At 41.9% G+C, this 13727-nt stretch overlaps 1 protein-coding gene across 1 annotated transcript in view; it reads left to right on the top strand.

Annotated features, from left to right (window-relative positions):
• The window catches only part of inppl1b (inositol polyphosphate phosphatase-like 1b), a 57699-nt gene extending 45937 nt beyond the window's left edge, over window positions 1–11762 (top strand). Inside the window, exons 23-27 of the mRNA XM_087799846.1 lie at window positions 7500–7652; window positions 8678–8768; window positions 9558–10335; window positions 10402–10511; window positions 11338–11762. Of these exons, the coding sequence (XP_087655972.1) occupies window positions 7500–7652; window positions 8678–8768; window positions 9558–10335; window positions 10402–10511; window positions 11338–11431 (1226 nt within the window). The 3' untranslated portion in view covers window positions 11432–11762. The remainder of the gene's footprint in view (window positions 1–7499; window positions 7653–8677; window positions 8769–9557; window positions 10336–10401; window positions 10512–11337) is intronic.
• Window positions 11763–13727: the final 1965 nt, after the last annotated feature.

The raw sequence follows: 13727 nt of genomic DNA on the forward strand, positions 1-13727 counted from the left end.
TCATGTCTTCATGTCTCCATGTCTTCATGTCTCCATGTCTTCATGTCTTCATGTCTTCATGTCTTCATGTTTTCATGTCTTCATGTCTCCATGTCTTCATGTCTTCATGTCTCCATGTCTTCATGTTTTCATGTCTTCATGTCTCCATGTCTGCATGTCTTCATGTCTTCATGTCCTGATGTCCTGATGTCCTGATGTCTTCATGTCTTCATGTCTTCATGTCTTCATGTCTCCATGTCTCCATGTCTTCATGTTTTCATGTCTTCATGTCTCCATGTCTTCATGTCTTCATGTCTTCATGTCTTCATTCTTCATGTCTTCATGTCCTGATGTCCTGATGTCTTCATGTCTTCATGTCTTCATGTCTCCATGTCTTCATGTCTTCATGTCTCCATGTCTCCATGTCTTCATGTTTTCATTTCTTCATGTCTTCATGTCTTCATGTCTCCATGTCTCCATGTCTTCATGTTTTCATGTCTTCATGTCTTCATGTCTTCATTCTTCATGTCTTCATGTCCTGATGTCCTGATGTCTTCATGTCTTCATGTCTTCATGTTTTCATGTCTTCATGTCTTCATGTCTTCATTCTTCATGTCTTCATGTTCTGATGTCCTGATGTCCTGATGTCTTCATGTCTTCATGTCTTAATGTCTTCATGTCTCCATGTCTTCATGTCTTCATGTCTTCATGTCTCCATGTCTTCATGTCTTCATGTCTTCATGTTTTCATGTCTTGATGTCTCCATGTCTTCATGTCTCCATGTCTTCATGTTTTCATGTCTCCATGTCTTCATGTCTCCATGTCTTCATGTCTTCATGTCTTCATGTTTTCATGTCTTCATGTCTCCATGTCTTCATGTCTCCATGTCTCCATGTCTCCATGTCTTCATGTCTTCATGTCTTCATGTCTTCATGTCTTCATGTTTTCATATCTCCATGTCTTCATGTCTCCATGTCTTCATGTCTTCATGTCTTCATGTCTCCATGTCTTCATGTTTTCATGTCTCCATGTCTTCATGTCTCTATGTCTTCATGTCTCCATGTCTTCATGTTTTCATGTCTCCATGTCTTCATGTCTCCATGTCTCCATGTCTCCATGTCTTCATGTCTTCATGTCTCCATGTCTCCATGTCTTCATGTCTTCATGTTTTCATGTCTTCATGTCTCCATGTCTTCATGTCTTCATGTCTCCATGTCTCCATGTTTTCATGTCTCCATGTCTTCATGTCTTCATGTCTCCATGTCTCCATGTCTTCATGTCTTCATGTCTCCATGTCTCCATGTTTTCATATCTCCATGTCTTCATGTCTCCATGTCTTCATGTCTTCATGTCTTCATGTCTCCATGTCTTCATGTTTTCATGTCTCCATGTCTTCATGTCTCTATGTCTTCATGTCTCCATGTCTTCATGTTTTCATGTCTCCATGTCTTCATGTCTCCATGTCTCCATGTCTTCATGTCTCCATGTCTTCATGTCTCCATGTCTCCATGTCTCCATGTCTTCATGTCTTCATGTCTTCATGTCTTCATCTCTGAAGGTGAATGCTGCATGGCTCTTCATGTCTTCATGTCCTGATTTCTTCATGTCTTCATGTCTCCATGTCTTCATTATTCATGTCTTCATGTCCTGATGTCTTCATGTCTTCATGACCTGATGTCTTCATGTCTTCATGTCTTCATTCTTCATGTCTTCATGTCCTGATGTCTTCATGTCTCCATGTCTTCATGTCTTCATGTCCTGATGTCTTCATGTCTTCATGTCTTCGTGTCCTGATGTCCTGATGTCTCCATGTCTCCATGTCTCCATGTCTTCATGTCTTCATGTCTTCATGTCCTGATGTCTTCATGTCTTCATGTCTCCATGTCTTCATGTCTTCATGTCCTGATGTCTTCATGTCTTCATTCTTCATGTCTTCATGACCTGATGTCTTCATGTCTTCATGTCTTCATTCTTCATGTCTTCATGTCTCCATGTCTCCATGTCTTCATGTCTTCATGTCTCCATGTCTTCCTTTCTCCATGTCTTCATGTCTTCATGTCCTGATTTCTTCATGTCTTCATGTCTCCATGTCTTCATGTCTTCATGTCCTGATGTCTTCATGTCTTCATGTCTCCATGTCTCCATGTCTTCATGTCTCCATGTCCTGATGTCTTCATGTCTTCATGTCTTCATGTCTCCGTGTCTCCATGTCTTCATGTCCTGATGTCCTGATGTCCTGATGTCTTCATGTCTTCATGTCTTCATGTCTTCATGTCTCCATGTCTCCATGTCTCCATGTTTTCATGTCTCCATGTCTTCATGTCTTCATGTCTTCATTCTTCATGTCTTCATGTCCTGATGTCCTGATGTCCTGATGTCCTGATGTCCTGATGTCTTCATGTCTTCATGTCTCCATGTCTCCATGTCTCCATGTTTTCATGTCTCCATGTCTTCATGTCTTCATGTCTTCATGTTTTCATGTCTTCATGTCTCCATGTCTCCATGTCTTCATGTCTCCATGTCTCCATGTCTCCATGTCTTCATGTCTTCATGTCCTGATGTCCTGATGTCCTGATGTCCTGATGTCTTCATGTCTTCATGTCTCCATGTCTTCATGTCTTCATGTCTTCATGTCTTCATGTCTTCATGTTTTCATGTCTTCATGTCTCCATGTCTTCATGTCTTCATGTCTCCATGTCTTCATGTCTTCATGTCTTCATGTCTTCATGTCTTCATGTCCTGATGTCTTCATGTCTTCATGTCTTCGTGTCCTGATGTCCTGATGTCTTCATGTCTTCATGTCTCCATGTCTCCATGTCTTCATGTCTTCATGTCCTGATGTCTTCATGTCTTCATGTCCTGATGTCTTCATGTCTTCATGTCTTCATTCTTCATGTCTTCATGACCTGATGTCTTCATGTCTTCATGTCTTCATTCTTCATGTCTTCATGTCTCCATGTCTCCATGTCTTCATGTCTTCATGTCTCCATGTCTTCATGTCTTCCTTTCTCCATGTCTTCATGTCTTCATGTCCTGATTTCTTCATGTCTTCATGTCTCCATGTCTTCATGTCCTGATGTCTTCATGTCCTGATGTCTTCATGTCTTCATGTCTCCATGTCTTCATGTCTTCATGTCTTCATGTCTTCATGTTTTCATGTCTTCATGTCTCCATGTCTTCATGTCTTCATGTCTCCATGTCTTCATGTTTTCATGTCTTCATGTCTCCATGTCTGCATGTCTTCATGTCTTCATGTCCTGATGTCCTGATGTCCTGATGTCTTCATGTCTTCATGTCTTCATGTCTTCATGTCTCCATGTCTCCATGTCTTCATGTTTTCATGTCTTCATGTCTCCATGTCTTCATGTCTTCATGTCTTCATTCTTCATGTCTTCATGTCCTGATGTCCTGATGTCTTCATGTCTTCATGTCTTCATGTCTCCATGTCTTCATGTCTTCATGTCTCCATGTCTCCATGTCTTCATGTTTTCATTTCTTCATGTCTTCATGTCTTCATGTCTCCATGTCTCCATGTCTTCATGTTTTCATGTCTTCATGTCTTCATGTCTTCATGTCTTCATTCTTCATGTCTTCATGTCCTGATGTCCTGATGTCTTCATGTCTTCATGTCTTCATGTTTTCATGTCTTCATGTCTTCATGTCTTCATTCTTCATGTCTTCATGTTCTGATGTCCTGATGTCCTGATGTCTTCATGTCTTCATGTCTTAATGTCTTCATGTCTCCATGTCTTCATGTCTTCATGTCTTCATGTCTCCATGTCTTCATGTCTTCATGTCTTCATGTTTTCATGTCTTGATGTCTCCATGTCTTCATGTCTCCATGTCTTCATGTTTTCATGTCTCCATGTCTTCATGTCTCCATGTCTTCATGTCTTCATGTCTTCATGTTTTCATGTCTTCATGTCTCCATGTCTTCATGTCTCCATGTCTCCATGTCTCCATGTCTTCATGTCTTCATGTCTTCATGTCTTCATGTCTTCATGTTTTCATATCTCCATGTCTTCATGTCTCCATGTCTTCATGTCTTCATGTCTTCATGTCTCCATGTCTTCATGTTTTCATGTCTCCATGTCTTCATGTCTCTATGTCTTCATGTCTCCATGTCTTCATGTTTTCATGTCTCCATGTCTTCATGTCTCCATGTCTCCATGTCTCCATGTCTTCATGTCTTCATGTCTCCATGTCTCCATGTCTTCATGTCTTCATGTCTTCATGTTTTCATGTCTCCATGTCTTCATGTCTCCATGTCTCCATGTCTCCATGTCTTCATGTCTTCATGTCTCCATGTCTCCATGTCTTCATGTCTTCATGTCTCCATGTCTCCATGTCTTCATGTCTTCATGTCTTCATGTCTTCATCTCTGAAGGTGAATGCTGCATGGCTCTTCATGTCTTCATGTCCTGATTTCTTCATGTCTTCATGTCTCCATGTCTTCATTATTCATGTCTTCATGTCCTGATGTCTTCATGTCTTCATGACCTGATGTCTTCATGTCTTCATGTCTTCATTCTTCATGTCTTCATGTCCTGATGTCTTCATGTCTCCATGTCTTCATGTCTTCATGTCCTGATGTCTTCATGTCTTCATGTCTTCGTGTCCTGATGTCCTGATGTCTCCATGTCTCCATGTCTCCATGTCTTCATGTCTTCATGTCTTCATGTCCTGATGTCTTCATGTCTTCATGTCTCCATGTCTTCATGTCTTCATGTCCTGATGTCTTCATGTCTTCATTCTTCATGTCTTCATGACCTGATGTCTTCATGTCTTCATGTCTTCATTCTTCATGTCTTCATGTCTCCATGTCTCCATGTCTTCATGTCTTCATGTCTCCATGTCTTCCTTTCTCCATGTCTTCATGTCTTCATGTCCTGATTTCTTCATGTCTTCATGTCTCCATGTCTTCATGTCCTGATGTCTTCATGTCTCCATGTCTTCATGTCCTGATTTCTTCATGTCTTCATGTCTCCATGTCTTCATGTCTTCATGTCCTGATGTCTTCATGTCTTCATGTCTCCATGTCTCCATGTCTTCATGTCTCCATGTCCTGATGTCTTCATGTCTTCATGTCTTCATGTCTCCGTGTCTCCATGTCTTCATGTCCTGATGTCCTGATGTCCTGATGTCTTCATGTCTTCATGTCTTCATGTCTTCATGTCTCCATGTCTCCATGTCTCCATGTTTTCATGTCTCCATGTCTTCATGTCTTCATGTCTTCATTCTTCATGTCTTCATGTCCTGATGTCCTGATGTCCTGATGTCCTGATGTCCTGATGTCTTCATGTCTTCATGTCTCCATGTCTCCATGTCTCCATGTTTTCATGTCTCCATGTCTTCATGTCTTCATGTCTTCATGTTTTCATGTCTTCATGTCTCCATGTCTCCATGTCTTCATGTCTCCATGTCTCCATGTCTCCATGTCTTCATGTCTTCATGTCCTGATGTCCTGATGTCCTGATGTCCTGATGTCTTCATGTCTTCATGTCTCCATGTCTTCATGTCTTCATGTCTTCATGTCTTCATGTCTTCATGTTTTCATGTCTTCATGTCTCCATGTCTTCATGTCTTCATGTCTCCATGTCTTCATGTCTTCATGTCTTCATGTCTTCATGTCCTGATGTCTTCATGTCTTCATGTCTTCGTGTCCTGATGTCCTGATGTCTTCATGTCTTCATGTCTCCATGTCTCCATGTCTTCATGTCTTCATGTCCTGATGTCTTCATGTCTTCATGTCCTGATGTCTTCATGTCTTCATGTCTTCATTCTTCATGTCTTCATGACCTGATGTCTTCATGTCTTCATTCTTCATGTCTTCATGTCTCCATGTCTCCATGTCTTCATGTCTTCATGTCTCCATGTCTTCATGTCTTCCTTTCTCCATGTCTTCATGTCTTCATGTCCTGATTTCTTCATGTCTTCATGTCTCCATGTCTTCATGTCCTGATGTCTTCATGTCCTGATGTCTTCATGTCTTCATGTCTCCATGTCTTCATGTCTCCATGTCTTCATGTCTTCATGTCTTCATGTCTTCATGTTTTCATGTCTTCATGTCTCCATGTCTTCATGTCTTCATGTCTCCATGTCTTCATGTTTTCATGTCTTCATGTCTCCATGTCTGCATGTCTTCATGTCTTCATGTCCTGATGTCCTGATGTCCTGATGTCTTCATGTCTTCATGTCTTCATGTCTTCATGTCTCCATGTCTCCATGTCTTCATGTTTTCATGTCTTCATGTCTCCATGTCTTCATGTCTTCATGTCTTCATTCTTCATGTCTTCATGTCCTGATGTCCTGATGTCTTCATGTCTTCATGTCTTCATGTCTCCATGTCTTCATGTCTTCATGTCTCCATGTCTCCATGTCTCCATGTCTTCATGTTTTCATTTCTTCATGTCTTCATGTCTTCATGTCTCCATGTCTCCATGTCTTCATGTTTTCATGTCTTCATGTCTTCATGTCTTCATTCTTCATGTCTTCATGTCCTGATGTCCTGATGTCTTCATGTCTTCATGTCTTCATGTTTTCATGTCTTCATGTCTTCATGTCTTCATTCTTCATGTCTTCATGTTCTGATGTCCTGATGTCCTGATGTCTTCATGTCTTCATGTCTTAATGTCTTCATGTCTCCATGTCTTCATGTCTTCATGTCTTCATGTCTCCATGTCTTCATGTCTTCATGTCTTCATGTTTTCATGTCTTGATGTCTCCATGTCTTCATGTCTCCATGTCTTCATGTTTTCATGTCTCCATGTCTTCATGTCTCCATGTCTTCATGTCTTCATGTCTTCATGTTTTCATGTCTTCATGTCTCCATGTCTTCATGTCTCCATGTCTCCATGTCTCCATGTCTTCATGTCTTCATGTCTTCATGTCTTCATGTCTTCATGTTTTCATATCTCCATGTCTTCATGTCTCCATGTCTTCATGTCTTCATGTCTTCATGTCTCCATGTCTTCATGTTTTCATGTCTCCATGTCTTCATGTCTCTATGTCTTCATGTCTCCATGTCTTCATGTTTTCATGTCTCCATGTCTTCATGTCTCCATGTCTCCATGTCTCCATGTCTTCATGTCTTCATGTCTCCATGTCTCCATGTCTTCATGTCTTCATGTTTTCATGTCTTCATGTCTCCATGTCTTCATGTCTTCATGTCTCCATGTCTCCATGTTTTCATGTCTCCATGTCTTCATGTCTTCATGTCTCCATGTCTCCATGTCTTCATGTCTTCATGTCTCCATGTCTCCATGTTTTCATATCTCCATGTCTTCATGTCTCCATGTCTTCATGTCTTCATGTCTTCATGTCTCCATGTCTTCATGTTTTCATGTCTCCATGTCTTCATGTCTCTATGTCTTCATGTCTCCATGTCTTCATGTTTTCATGTCTCCATGTCTTCATGTCTCCATGTCTCCATGTCTTCATGTCTCCATGTCTTCATGTCTCCATGTCTCCATGTCTCCATGTCTTCATGTCTTCATGTCTTCATGTCTTCATCTCTGAAGGTGAATGCTGCATGGCTCTGCGCTCTCTGACCGGAGGATCTGAGAAGTTCGAGACGTTGCTGAGTCACCGTGGCGAGGAGATCGGGTCGATTCGAGGACGAGTGAGGATCCATGTTCCTAAAGACAAACGAGGAACTCGAAAGAAGATCTACGGTGAGAGAATCCTCTCGTTGTGACATCTTCCATCTGGCAATCGCACTTCCTTCTTGACTGTCCACCGTCGCTCTTCTGACCGAGTCGGTTCTTCTTCTGCTTCCTCTTCGCTCCTCACTGACGCTTCTTCTTTTGGCTGCTCAACCTCTGACCTCAAAACCAGCTGCATCATGGGAGTCCGAGCTGCTGGATGAGTTTGTATCCTGCAGGTCAGGATCAGCAACACACACACATGTTTACACACACAAACATACACACGTACACACACACCTACACACACATACACACATACACACGTACACACACACACACGTATACACACGTACACACACACACACACATGTATGCACACGTTTACACACACATACACCTACACTTACACACGCACATACTCTCACACATACACACACACTCACTCACACACACACACACACACACCAACACATACTTGCTGACACACACACATATGCACACACACACATACACACATGCACACATACAGACAGATATACAAACACATGCAAGCAGACACAGAAACATGCACACACACACGCTCTCACACACACACACACACATGCACGCAGAAACATACAGACACACACACACATGCACGCAGACACACACACATGCACACACACACACAGAGACACACACACATGCACGCAGACACATGCACACACACACACGCACACACACACACACACATACATGCACACACTCACACACACATGCAGACACACACACACACACCCTCTCACACACACCTACCCACACTCACACACACACACACGCACACACACACACATACATGCACACACTCACACACACGTACACCCTCTCACACACACATGCAGACACACACACACACCCTCTCACACACACCCACACACACAGACACACACACACACCCTCTCACACACACCCACACACACAGACACACACACACCCACCCACACTCACACACACAGACACACACACACACACAGGAAGTCATCATGATCCAGGAATGGTTGTTTTTTTTTCAGACTTGTTCTGTTTTGAGAAAGACACCAGAGTCTCAGCGAAGACACACGTGTGTCCTGCATCTACACAACAAACACAAGTCTCTGCTCACAGGTGAGTGTGTGTGTCCTGCATCTACACAACAAACACCAGTCTCTGCTCACAGGTGAGTGTGTGTGTGTCCTTGTGTGTGTGTTGGAATCAAAGAGATTCATTCAGGGAAGATGTCGTCATCGTTGTTTATCTAATGACCTTCAGAACATCGATCCACCTTCAGTAGAACCTTTGTGACTCACAGCACGAGAGAACCTTCTGAAAAACTGATCCAGGTCAGGTTTAGTATCTTCTGAAACTTAAAACTTAGACGTAAACTTGTGTTATTGTAGTTGCATCGTCACAAGAAAACCTTCTTCACTAGAAATAACAACTTTTTCAGTCACTGGAATTTCAACTTTTTGCAACCGAGTCCTGGAGTCCACAGATCTTCAGGTGTTGGCCTCGTGTCTTCGGACGATGTGTCTCATTAAATCGATGATGTCATAGCTCGGAAGAAAACGCTCGTTCGGAAACAGCTGCGGAATCTTCGCCTGGAGTTTCATTATAACGAGCGGCGAAGGATTCATGAGGTGAAGAAAAGTGACTCGAGTCTCGACACCATCTTCCTGAAAGGACTTCCTGAGCACCAGGAACCAGGAAGAGATGTTTCCACTTGACTTTTAATGTGGCAGGACATGAGGTCCAGGGACCCAGTCTTGTCATGAACTAGATCAGCCATTGATTCAGCATCTTGAGGGATGAATTCTAGCCCGACCTCGACCACAGGACGACCTCACATCCTGTCGCCACGCGGGCCGACCGTCACAGTCAAGATGTTAACTTCATATTATTTGTGTTTCATCGCAGATGTCCAGCCGTCGTGTCCAAACCCACGCCGAGCAGCTACACCAACCCCGCCTACTACATCTTCGAGGGCGTGTCCGTGGTGCGCCAGGCGGACGAAGCCCGTCCCAGGAGGAGCGAGACTCAGGTCATCTGGGCTGGAAACGAGGCGTTGCAACTTCCCAAAGTCTCCGGACGACTCACCCGAAGACATAGTCGCAGATCGGACTTCACCGAGATCGAGATCCCGGCCGTTCTGCCTCAGTACTCTTTGACCAACGATGTCAACGCAAGCAAGGCCAACTCTTCCTATCAGCTCTTCCCCACGAAGAACCCTGTTCCCATCCCGGCCCCGTCGACCAAGGCTGTCCCAGCCTACCAGGAACAAGCCCCCAAACCCAAGTACAACAAGAGGAGCATTGATCACGACTCCATTCTTCCGGAGAAGAACCTGAGGAACCTGTACATGAATCACTCGGTGATCATCAAGGATCAGGACCGGAGGGATCACCGTCAACCTCCCCAGGACCGGATCAACCCTCCCCGGAAGACCAGAGTTCCGTTCTCTTACGTCCCGACTCGTATAGAGCAGTATCGCGGTTCCGTCCCGTGGGTCGCAGAAGTTCCAGCGCCGGCGCCGACAGGAGACCACTCGCTCACCGCGCTTCAGATCGCGAAGTCCCTCAGCGAGGTGGACTTCTTCCCCTCGAGCCGGGACACGTCCCTCATAGCTCAGCACCTTCCCCACTTCAGAAAGGCTCCCGTCATGTACTCGGAGCGGCGCTACAGCTGGGAGAAGGATGTATGACCTTCAACGACACATCTTCAAACACCTGCAGAAAACTAAAGTATCGTCTTCTTCACGCAGGTCCTCCAGGGAGCACCCGAGACCATCAGGGAGCTTCTGAGCACTCTGGGACTTCAGAAGTACACTCTTGGACTCAGCCTGAACGGCTGGGATGATCTGGATTATTTCAGGTACGGAAAATGATGCTTCACACACGTCAGTTTGATAATCAACACAAATGATTAGATGCAAGTAGAGAATATTTCAAACTGTGAGGCTCATACGATCCACAATTCGCCTCATGATCCGGTTCTTCTTCGGTATTAGTTCTGGTTGTTCTTACGGACCTCAAACTCAAACATGTCGTGCAATGCACTGATGACTTTTCACTCACTCTTCGACGCAGTAATACGTCATGGGTTCTGTGGTTAGACATAATGTTATGCTGTGTCCACGGACCTCAAAACTACACTTGTTAAGAGACATACTTAGAAGACTGACTTCAAACCCAAGACTATCAGTGACGCTGAAGAACAAAATGCGCCTCATTGTCCAAGGAATACGGTAGTTACATTATTTCGGTGCATTCCTCGATCAGGAAGTTCATGCAAGGTTTTTCTTTGAGAAAACTACTCACTACTACATCAACAATTTGGTTCATCTGAACTGTTAACTGCCTGGAAGAGAAACTAGTCCAATGAAACGGCTCCAACAATAGAAAGTACAGGGATGTCCAGGCATCACAAGATGGGACTGAATGACGAGCTCACGCCGGTCTGAAGAAAGTACTGCGTTTAACTAGGGCTGGGACGGCGGCCAAGAATTTACAGCTATTTGTCCCCAGAGAAGAACCAAACGCCATCAGGAAGTGTCTGTAAACAGAGGAAGCAGACGGGCAGAACAGGAAGTAGCCAAACAAAATAAAACCCTTATCTTAGGATTTCAACTGAACTTGTTTTCAGACCCTTGACCCCTGAGCTGTGATGTCATCACCGTCTTCACTCTGTTGCTCCACAGCGGCGTCACAGAAGACGACCTACGAGCCGCCGGCGTCATCAACCCTTCGCACCGACGCCGGATCCTCGACAACCTTCCCCGGAACTGGAACTGAGCAGAGACTCGCCGGGATCCGAACCAGCACCTTGAACTTTCTTAAAGCCACACAGTTGCACAAGATCGACGTGAAGACATGTCGGATTGTTTCACGTGTTCGATCGTCAGAAGATTCTCGGAATAAAGATTTTTATCTCAGTGTGTGTTGCGTTCAATGACACTAAAGTTGTGAGTCGTCCTCTCGGCCTCGCAGCTGTATTTGTGTGTTACGCTGCTGTGAACCGTCGCTTAGGAACTGCAAGTGTCATTTCAGTCGCGGTGCCAAAGGACGGATTCTTCTGCGAATCACTTCAGGTTGATAGGCGTCGCCATGGCAACGGCGTCCTTATCTAAACATGTGCGATCCGAGCGTTTGTGTCTTTGATCCTGTGACGGTTGTGTGTCGGTGAGTTTTGAAACCACGTGATGACGACTTTCAAGTATCGTCTGCGACGGTTTCGTGGCTGAAGTTACTCATTAAAGTGAGACAAACACTGATGTCAGCTGACCATGACCTGGTGATGTCATCAGTATCTGGTGATGTCATCAGTATCTGGTGATGTCATTGAGACAGTTGTTACAGCAGCACAGTTTTACCCTCACAGGTTTTAGACACATTTGTTAAGTTAAGAAATCATCTAATCTCTGTCATTGTCACAAAAAAAAATCTCTCAAGGCCAGAGTAAAATATTAAACCATAAATGTTTTTGTTTTTACATGTATTCATCACTTGTAGAATATAAACGCTTTTTTTGGCCTTTTTTTAAAATATGTTATATATTATTATCATTAATTTTCCAATTATAATCTATTTTTCTTTGGCTTGACGGCTCCTCACAGTAAGTTTATTATACAACAGTCACATAAATAAGTAACATAAACATTTACACATATAAAAACATGATTGAAAGAGTACACAACAGTAGTAATAAGTAACATAAACATTTACACATATAAAAACATGATTGAAAGAGTACACAACAGTAGTAATAAGTTACGTAAACATTTACACATATAAAGACCTGATTGAAAGAGTACACAACAGTAGTAATAAGTAACATAAACATTTACACATATAAAAACATGATTGAAAGAGTACACAACAGTAGTAATAAGTAACATAAACATTTACACATATAAAAACATGATTGAAAGAGTACACAACAGTAGTAATAAGTAACATAAACATTTACACATATAAAAACATTGAAAGAGTACGCAACAGTAGTAATAAGTAACATAAACATTTACACATATAAAAACATGAAAGAGTACACAACAGTAGCTATAAGTTACATAAACATTTACACATATAAAATCATGAAAGAGTACACAACAGTAGCTATAAGTAACATAAACATTTAAACATATAAAAACATGAAAGAGTACACAACAGTAGCTATTAGTTACATAAACATTTACACGTATAAAAACATGAAAGAGTACACAACAGCAGCTATAAGTAACATAAACATTTACACATAAAAACATGATTGAAAGAGTACACAACAGTAGTAATAAGTAACATAAACATTTACACGTATAAAAACATAAAAGAGTACACAACAGTAGCAATAAGTTACATAAACATTTACACGTATAAAATCATGAAAGAGTACACAACAGTAGCTATAAGTAACATAAACATTTACACATATAAAAACATGAAAGAGTACACAACAGTAGCTATAAGTAACATAAACATTTACACGTATAAAAACATAAAAGAGTACACAACAGTAGCAATAAGTTACATAAACATTTACACGTATAAAATCATGAAAGAGTACACAACAGTAGCTATAAGTAACATAAACATTTACACATATAAAAACATGAAAGAGTACACAACAGTAGCTATAAGTAACATAAACATTTACACGTATAAAAACATGAAAGAGTACACAACAGTAGCTATAAGTAATATAAACATTTACACATAAAAAAACATGAAAGAGTACACAACAGTAGCTATAAGTAACATAAACATTTACAGATATAAAAACATGAAAGAGTACACAACAGTAGCTATAAGTTACATAAACATTTACATGTATAAAAACATGAAAGAGTACACAACAGTAGCTATAAGTAATATAAACATTTACACATAAAAAAACATGAAAGAGTACACAACAGTAGCTATAAGTAACATAAACATTTACAGATATAAAAACATGAAAGAGTACACAACAGTAGCTATAAGTTACATAAACATTTACACATATAAAAACATTGAAAGAGTACACAACAGTAGTTATAAGTTACATAAACATTTACACGTATAAAACATGAAAGAGTACACAACAGTAGCT

Source organism: Callionymus lyra, chromosome 9, assembly GCF_982586985.1.
Source record: "Callionymus lyra chromosome 9, fCalLyr1.hap1.1, whole genome shotgun sequence".
NCBI classification, from domain to species: domain Eukaryota; kingdom Metazoa; phylum Chordata; class Actinopteri; order Syngnathiformes; family Callionymidae; genus Callionymus; species Callionymus lyra.